Source organism: the organism of the source record quoted next, unplaced genomic scaffold, assembly GCF_019419815.1.
Source record: "Pyrus x bretschneideri cultivar Hongxiangsu unplaced genomic scaffold, Pyrus_bretschneideri_v1 Contig57, whole genome shotgun sequence".
In the NCBI taxonomy this organism is placed as follows: domain Eukaryota; kingdom Viridiplantae; phylum Streptophyta; class Magnoliopsida; order Rosales; family Rosaceae; genus Pyrus; species Pyrus x bretschneideri.
This window is the reverse complement of record NW_025999795.1, coordinates 927,512-937,359: the sequence shown is the minus strand read 5'-3', so window position 1 is coordinate 937,359 and position 9,848 is coordinate 927,512. Positions and strand designations below refer to the sequence as shown.

The following is a 9,848-nucleotide window of genomic DNA, read 5'->3' as shown; positions in this document are numbered from 1 at the left end:
CAGTCTGGATCCGTCCCCAGTTTCTACATGTAGCGTTTGTGCATTTATCCGCAACAACTCAACGTAACACACACACACACATATATATATATATATATTTATTTATATATATTTAACCTGAGGTTATGATCCAATAGGTTAAAACAAGGGACAGAGATCCCAGCCAGATCTTACCCCACCAAATCCCAAGGATCCGGAGATCCGGACCATTGAAATTTGATCCAATGGCTATTAACAAGGGACCTTCTAAAAGTAATAATAATTGTAGCCGTTAGATCAAATTTCAAGGGATCTCCGGATCCTTAGGACTTGGTGGAGGAGATCCGGCTGGGATCCCTGTCCTAAAACAAGGGCAACGAGACCTATTAATCAGTTGATCAAAACAAAAATGATTTACAAGGCAAAGAATCACCAAGCTTTGCAAATAATGAAATTTCATAATTCCTTAATCTCAATTAACAATACAATGACCTGGTTGGAACCCCTCCTGTCATATATCGAAACCTATGCCGAGAGGCATCATTGAAGAAACGAGCTAGAATCAAACCAAATGATGGCACTTGAAGGTGTTGATGACGTTACCCTTCAATTTGCTAAGTTTGTTTCACTGTTTGTGGTTTCTGCTGCATCCTTGGGAATAGCAGATCATTGAGTTGTCTCTCAGCGCTGTACTCAGAAGTTGCCTGAAACCACACGGTAGACGAGGTAACCAAACCAAAGGCAACGCTACTTTTCAGCACAAGCATATTGTATTTCATGGTTCCGAAAGAGTAACAGAGGAATGTGCAACTACATTTTATTGTGCTTCAGAGTTCAGAGATGGTTCAATAATATTTGGAAGATAGATGGAAAGTTAAACGCCATGGATTAAAGATACTTGGCTCACCCGTGTGTTAAGTGCGAATCTCAATGTCTGGACTTGTGTTCCTGAGCAAACCCTTAAGTCAAATCCAAGGGAATCTACACCAATAAGTACTGCCTCCTGCAATATAATTAACAAAGATTAATCATCTATAAGACTACATTGAATTGCAACAACATCATCAAAGACGGATTTCACAAGATTGGGATAGAATATGTAAAATAGACTTTCTCATTCTAAGAAATCACATTCTAGCCTTTATGGATGTTGAAGACGACCTCATATATCACAGAAGTTGGGTATACAATCTAAAAAATCAACCTTTCCGGAGAACATAAGTTTTGAAGTTCAAAATTGTAAAAAAAAAAAAAAAAAAAAAGGAGTGCAAAACCTACAGCCACGTCTTGGAAACAGATTTGGAAACTTGTTTAACAAGTTTGAATATGTCGGCAAAAAAAAAAGAAGTGGTACCTCCACTTGAAGACCCTTTAGTCTCCAACATAAGGACTTCAGAGCTTGCGTGGTCTTTTCTCCATCAGCTTTCAGACGAGATATAATTTTAGCTGCTGAGTGTGCAATGGCATCAGGTTGAGCTTTTACAAAGTCTTCTACTTCAACAACAGTCTGTGGAGAATTAGAACAAAAGATTAACCGTTAAAAAAGAGCTAGCATCAACTTGGATGACAAAATAAGAGTAAATCCTTCCTTACACGAACCTGACTTCCATGGGATGAAAACAGCTGAATCTTAACCATCCCCAGTTTGTAAAATGTAGTCCTGTTTCCCGGTGTTTCATCTTTCTTATTCTCCAATTCCTCTTCCGAGGCTGGACTATCCTTTGAAATTCCTGATTTATGGCCATTAATCCTAACAGGATCTTCTAAATCATCTTCTACAGTCCTCCCAACTTCATCTACGCCATCATTACAAGACTGGTGATCAGACATATGCTTTTGGATAACAGAATGTTCTTCTATAAGTGCAGGCCTTATAAGGCCCTGAATAGCCAAACTAGCTGGAGCCTGCTCTGCCCAATCTATAGGATCATCAGAAGCAACCTGAAAAGTAAAAACAAAAGCGGAAATATGAGAAACGGAAATGACAGCTTCATGAAAAACCATGAAATCGGATACAATTGCAGCTAGACGCTTCAAATGAAAAAGAGGTACTACAAGTAAGCAAATAAAACTCAAGAATTCCCCACTGTTACAAACAAAACACATGAGTTAATTTTTTCAATTACCTCTACATCACTCCATGGTAGGGTAAGAAAATTACAATGGGCAATTACCTCACTTAGCTTCTTGGCAAAATTCATTGGGTGAGAGTAACGCATAGTCTGCAATTTTGCCCAGTTGTCAGAATCATCCAGATCATCTTCATCTTCATCTTCAAGAACAGCAGCCCAATCCTAAACATGAACCTATTAGATAATTAGAAACGTCTAACAACATCCATTCATCGACATCTAAACAAATGAAAACACAAAACAGACCGAATCATAGTCACCGTCTTCTTCATCATCGTCCTCCTCGTCATCGTCATCGTCATCATCATCGTCGTCGTCATCATCGTCTTCAATCTCACTACCTTCATCTTCAATCCCATCCATTTCAAAATCAATTTCTGGTAACTCCATCTCATTGATCATTTCCATAGTATCTAACCCAATAATAACTTGCTGCATCATTATAATAACCCACAAATGCGTAAGGAAAGTCCAGAACATAGAATTGCTGATAGAATGCAATCATCTCTACCAATGGCCATCGATTTATTTGTCCATGAAAATTGCATACCACAAAGTTATTCTCTGAAGTTAGGGAACGAAAAGTGTCTTCACTATCCTTCACTTGAAAGTAGATATCTGCAACATACTAGAGCGGGTTAAAATCTTTACTTTGAAAGGAAAAGAAAAATTGCCAAGTCCAATGTACGATGTGAAAGTCACACACTTTGACTTACTTCCATGTTCATCAGTTACATAAGGCAAATCCGGACATAAAATATTTTCGTGAACCTCGTCATTGATCAAACTCGAAAACAAGAGTGTTGCTTTGCTGTTAACCTGAAATGGCATACTATGGGCAACATTAGCATCGCAGAACCTCGATATGAAAATGGGGAGCATCAACAAGTGAGCAAGTCCAATTTAGTACTCAAAGATTCGAACTTTCGCCTACTTATCAACAATCGAATACAATGTACTACCTCAATGAGGGTTCTAGCAGATTCTGCAGCTGTAAGTCTATCAGTTCCACTAGCCTCTAATGTGGACTCGGCAATATCCTCAAATGGGTGGTATTCCGGCCTCTCATTCGGCTTCACAGGCTCCGAACCGGGCCCTAACTGCCGGGCAGATGCCTGAATCCCATTCTTTACCAAATTTCTCCTTTTTGCAACCGAACCATTCTTTGACAGTGGAATTCGAGTCCTGTATCACATTCTTATCCGATTTACGCATTTTCGAAACCTAGAAATTCAAATTGGTTTATTCAGCTAGAAAAAGCTCAGCTGCTGGATAATAAAAAATAAACTAATTTGCGTACCACGGCGCGGCGAACCCGCCGGGGCAAGAAAGGCGGCGGCGTACGGCTCCGGTCAGCTCGTCTGAGCTCCACGTCGGACGATAGGCTGCAATAAACAAAAGAAATTAAATTAGAAGTGTCGTGCTTGGGAACAGAGAACGCAGGGAAGAGATGTGAAGAGAAAGTTGAGCTGTTAAGTAGGCGGCAGAGAGAGGAGGGAGTTACAGGGCATGGAGGTGCAGGAGCAGAGGTTTGTGGCGGCGGAGTTGAATTGTACGGCCATGGCTGACTCGATCATCATCATCGTTTTCGAGTTGGTTGTAGTTAATGCAACTGCAAGTGTGAGATCCACAAAATATATCTCTCTCTGAAGAATCTGAAAAGGATGAGGTTTGCTTTTTCCTTAGAGTTTGGGCTAAGATTCTCTGTACGCACGATTGGTACAACCGTAATTCTAAATTTTTAAGAGTTTAAAATGATTGAAAGTGTTTTTGGTAGAAATATTTTTAGAATTAATTTTTAGTAAAAATGCAAGTAAATTTAAGAAAAGTACTTATCGGTTGTTTTGCCAAATGTATTTTTAAAAGTTTTAGAGCCTGTAAATACAAGATATGATTATACAACTCAAGAAATACAAAAAATTCATTTATTATTTGATGTCAAATTCCCTACAATTGTTCACTAATGCTTGTTGAATTGAGGTTTCCTTCATTGGAAATAGCTTTTGATACCACTGCAAAATCCAACGTAGTTTTAAGTCAAGTTATTACAGGCGAGGAACAGAAACCAAATGAGAAAGAGTTGTTGATTGGTTTGTTGACCCAAAAAATTAGACGGATTAAACCGAGGAAATCTATGAGTTACCTACGTTTTTTTGTTGATGATGGTGTGTCAATTTGCAACCGAGCTCGGTTGGGTGAATGAGGTTGGGTGGTGACGATACATGCTGCTGACTTCTACACCAAGTTTCAAAAAACCCCTATAAAAAACAAATTATGTTGAAACGATATGTAATATTTCTCTACATTTTGGTTGTTTGATTCACCAAGTTGTTTTTTATGAATATTGTTGGTTTCACCGGTTTGATATTAAACATATGAACTGACATTAAGTGTGGACAGTGTGAGGTCAAATAAGACCAAAATACACAGAATTTCATGTTTTTAGGTGCAATATCAATGATTGTGTCACCCCTTCACAATTTAGGGGTTTTTGAACATTAATCCTTGCAAAAGATTAAAGTTTAAAAAAAACTGGTGCTAGATTAAATATTCAATTTAATCCCTTGAGTGTACTTTTATGAAAATTTACATTCAATTTTTGTGTGTATTTTTATTTAATCTCTCCATATTAAAATTTAATTTTATTAATATGCACATATTTAGTTTTTTTAATTAGAAATGAACGTAAATGAGAAAATATTAAAAGAAATTTGTGATGCAAAAATATATAAATACATAAGTGTACAGGAATGATTGTGCCAAAATATATAAAATTGACTTTTTTGTACCGAAATATTTGTACCTACATGATTGTACCGAAATATATTATAATGAACCTAAATGTATGTACCAAAATGTACGTACCTAAAAGTCAATACCAAAATGTACGTACCGAAATGTATGTACCTAAATGTCAATACCTAAAATGTATGTAGCTAAATATCAATAACAAAATGTATGTAACTAAATGTATTTACTGAAATATAATATATTGAATTAATGTACCTAAAAGTCAATACTCAAATGTGTGTACCAAAGTGTAAGTAATGAAATGCATTATATTGAATCAATGTAACTACATGTTTGTACCGATGGATATACCAAAATTGTGTCATCCCACATCGCCCAGGGGAGTGATCCTTAAATGTATATTCTCATCCTTACCTAGCACGAGGTCTTTTGGGAGCTCACTGGCTTCAGGTTCCGTAGGAACTCAGAAGTTAAGCGAGAAGGGGGCTAGAGCAATCCCATGATGGGTGACCCACTGGGAAGTTGCTCGTGAGTTCCCAAAAACAAAACCGTGAGGGAATGGTAAGCCCAAAGCGGACAATATCGTGCTACGGTAGTGGAGCGAGCTCGGGAAGTGATTCGTCCCGGGCCGGGATGTGACAATATGGTATCAGAGCCTAACTCTGACCGTGGTGTACCGATGAGGACGTCGGGCTCCTAAGGGGGGTGGATTGTGTCATCCCACATTGCCCAGGGGAGTGATCCTTAAATGTATATTCCTATCCTTACCTAGCACGAGGCATTTTGGGAGCTCACTGGCTTCGGGTTTCGTAGGAACTCCGAAGTTAAGCGAGAAGAGGGCTAGAGCAATCTCATGATGGGTGACCCACTGGGAAGTTGCTCTTGAGTTCCCAAAAACAAAAACGTGAGGGAATGGTAAGCCCAAAGTGGACAATATCGTGCTACGGTGGTGGAGCGGGCCCGGAAAGTGATCCGTCTCGGGCCGGGATGTGACAAAAATATTTAAATGTATTAATGTACCTAAATGAAGAACATACAAAATTGTTATCAGAATATATATTATAAAAAAATTAGTTGCCTAAATGTAGACATTAAAATATATTATGATGAATGAAATAAAAACTAAATTTAAATGTAATTAATACATTAAAATAAAAATAAAAAGATAAATAAAACAACAAAATATAACTAATAAATGATATGATTAAATGTGCTAGGGACTAAAATTAGATTTTAATCATACACATGGTTATAATCTAAAACTTATCTTTTTTAAGAATTAAAATGAAGTTTTCTATTTTTTTTTTCCATCAAGTAGTCGAATTTTTGCCTTTGGTGCTCAACAAATAGAACCAAAAGGAGTTTCTTTTGGCGATTGGATGTATATGTATTGAAGTTGGTACAAGATAAGAGCTTCCTCAGTTAATTTACGTATGTTCATTCCATATATGCATGCTTTAGTTGGCTTTCCACATTGTCACAATCCAATGAGGCTCTGTTTGTTGGGTTGGATGGACATGATGTGATCAATCAAAACGGATTTGAGTTCAGTATGTTGTTTGTTGTGTCAAAATGTGAGATAAACATGACCGGACACGATGGGTTACAAATCCACAATATTGTGGTTAACTAACTTATTCTTATACATGAGTTACAAGTCTTGTCTTACAAGTCCCAATCAATCCAATTCTATCTTTAAAACCCAATCTCATCCAACCCACCAAACATGCAAGTTTTGATGACTTAGGTTCCGTTTTTTACTCTTTGTATTTTGGTTTTGTTTTCAATTAAAATTCGGTATTGATCTCCGTCTTTTTTGTTTTGTTTTTACTTACCAGATTAATTATCCTATTTTTGTTGAATCTATAGATTTAGAGGTGTTCGGCAGTAGGGACTTGGATTTGGACAGAAGACTGTACCTGTATATATTTCACATCTCCTACGTGTTCTGATTATCTTTGTCCAAAATTCACAAAACTTGACACTATTTGTTTCGTGGTTTTGTTCTTCATGCTGCAGTAACTCGTACAATCGATAAAAAGGATAGTCCTTCGCGTGTTCGTTCAATCAAAAGTGTATAAAGCCAACCCTTCTGTTTGATAAATACATTGTAGTTCACTGTTGGAGTATTAGTACTTGCTATACTACCATGAGAGACGATGACGTATTATGTTGTCAGACCGATTTCTGGGTGTTTATGGTCATATCTTTGGTCCTTGTGGCATTTGCCGGTATTGCATCAGGCCTTGCCTTAGGACTTCTCTCCTTCAGCCAAGTCGATCTTGAAGTCCTCATTAAGTCCGGTCAGCCTCAAGAACAGAAGAATGCAGGTTGCTAGCTACGGTGAGTTTCGTTACATTATTGTGAAAATTAATTACTAGCTTAATCAGCTCGCTAAATTTGCAGCGAAGATTCTGCCGCTTGTTAAGAACGAACATCTACTTTTATGTACTCTCCTCATAGGCAAATCACTGGCAATGGAGGTACGCCGCTATGACATGCATCATTTGTGCTGTTTTTATATTCTGAAGTACTAAATTACTTGACCTGTTAACTAATGTATTGTTCTACAAGGCGCTTCCCATTTTCCTGGACTCGATTCTTCCCGTTTGGGCTGCGATTCTTGTGTCAGGCACCCTTGTTCTCGTGTTTACGGAGGTAAAAATTTTGTTTTAAGCCATTCACTTGGTTTTTGTCTTGGCCTAATGCACTTTAAATGTTGACAATACGTTATCGTTGTCTTAAGATCGTTTATCGTTCACCTTTTCTCTTAGATCTTTCCTCAAGCTGTATGTTCTCGATATGGATTAAGTCTCGGCGCGAAAATGTCTCACTTGGTCCGATTGCTTCTTGTGGTTTTCCTCCCCCTATCGTACCCTTTCAGTAAGGTAAAATACACGTTCATGACATAACTCAGATCAACGTTCAGTTCCGCTGGCTTCACGTAACTCAACTCTTTCGTGGTAAGCATAATCTGCGCAAATTAAGACTTTTTCGTGTTTGGAAATTTGACCGTGGCAGCTGCTGGATTGCCTCCTTGGCAAAGGGCATTCGGCGCTCTTAAAACGAGCGGAGCTAAAAACATTGGTGGATCTGCATGCCAATGAGGTAAATTTGCTAGAGATTCTTGTTAAATATTAACGGTCTATGCAGACAGTGACAAAAGTCTAAATAATGTGATCATGTTCATCACTAGGCTGGGAAAGGTGGAGAGTTATCGCATCATGAAACAACGATTATTGCTGGTGCTCTGGATTTGACTTCCAAGACTGCTAAAGATGCAATGACTCCCATATCTCAAACTTTCTCCCTTGACATCAATTCAAAACTCGACATGTAAGTTACGATGGTCAGTTGAATCTGTTCATACCAAAATTAAATCATGTTTAATTACGTTCGAGTACTATGTCATTTTGATGTGTTTTGTCCATGGATCTTTAGCCATACCCTTGGTTTAATAACTAGCAAAGGTCACAGTCGTATACCTATCTACTCTGGAACCCCGACAAACATTATCGGCATCATTCTGGTAAGCACTTAGCACTTAGCAGGCCTCACCGTTTACTATTTCCTTAAAGCTACCTTTCATCCACGTGTAACTAATGTCACATTTTTCGGAATGTACTAGTTGAAGAATTTGATCTTCAGCCGCCCTGAGGACGAAACGCCAATTAAATACTTGACAATCAGAAGGATTCCAAGGTAGGCTATGACTGTTCCCTTATGGAATCTAGCAATTGACTTCATGCTAACACAAGTTTTGGGCAAAAACAACTACTGTTTCCACGAAACTAATTTGCCGAAAAGCGCATATGTTTAATGTAAATTGTAATGCTGTACATAATCTGTAACAGGGTCTATGATAATTCGCCTTTGTACGATGTACTGCAGCAGTTCCATAAAGGTCATAGTCATATGGTTGCTGTGGTGATGAGTAACAAGGATACTAATTCAAGATCACATTCAACACTAGCTGAGGGTAGAGGTAATTTAAACTATACTGAAAATAAGGTTTTTGGACAAAAAAAATGTTTTTAGACTAGTAGAATTCATGATTGTTAAGTGCGATTCTACAGGATTAAATTTATTGCATGAAGAAAAAGAGCGTCTGAGCATTTCTGCGGACATACCATCACCTCTATATTCAACTGAAACCGTAAATACGAAACATAGGCAAGGATTGCGCACGCAAAATGTATCATCTGAGAGTTTAGAATCTCTTCAAAGGGACGAGGAGGTAATCGGCATCATAACAATGGAAGATGTCATGGAGGAACTGTTGCAGGTAACCAAGTTAGTAAATAAATTGATGAACTGTTTTTTTTATTTTTTATGGCAATATACATTTGAAATTAAACTAACCAGTCTATTTATTCTGTCTTCCAGGCAGATATACAGGATGAAACAGATGAATACGTCGATGTTCACAACAAGTGAGTGATGACATTTTTCTTGTTTTCTACGCAAACTCCACGTCTGTTCCAAAAATTAGAGCGAAACACTTAACCCGAATGACTCTTAATACTTTAATTAGTATTAATTATATTTGATCTTGACTACTTGCTTTGGTTTTTCTTTTTTGTACCACAGAATCAAAATCGACCTCCAACCATATTCAAGACGATCATCAGCCTCAAAAACTCTAAGCAAATCTGCGTCTCAGATTTATTGGAGAAATCCAGAGCCGTCTCTACTGTCTTCATACAGCACTTCTGCACCCGGGTCTCCCATTCATCCATACACTCAACAACCTATCATAAGACCTTCCCTGCATGCATCTGCAGGCCTGATTCGCAGCTGACCATCCTCGCATATAGTGAGTTAATATATCCAATCTAATTTTAGGCACTAAATGTGACGTAATATGACTATAATTTTGTAACATAAATAGGTTCGTTTTGTTTATATGAAATTTTTTTATCTTGGCAGGCTTCAAGAAAATCGAATGATGAGAAGCTGCAAAATCCTAGTGACCACAAAGTTTAA

General features: G+C 37.8%; 1 protein-coding gene and 1 pseudogene across 1 annotated transcript; one reads left to right on the top strand and one right to left on the bottom strand.

The window, feature by feature from the left end:
• Positions 1-349: 349 nt before the first annotated feature.
• Positions 350-3,818, bottom strand: LOC103966146 (uncharacterized protein At3g49140). Its single transcript, XM_009379292.3, has 11 exons — positions 3,616-3,818; positions 3,412-3,496; positions 3,074-3,296; positions 2,828-2,930; positions 2,662-2,729; positions 2,358-2,543; positions 2,154-2,273; positions 1,579-1,920; positions 1,334-1,486; positions 887-982; positions 350-683 (listed from the first exon to the last, which is right to left on the bottom strand). Exons 1-11 carry the CDS (start codon positions 3,692-3,694, stop codon positions 594-596), a joined length of 1,545 nt encoding a protein of 514 aa, XP_009377567.2. The 5' UTR covers positions 3,695-3,818; the 3' UTR covers positions 350-593.
• Positions 3,819-7,011: 3,193 nt separating this feature from the next.
• On the top strand, positions 7,012-9,848 carry LOC103966190 (annotated as a pseudogene).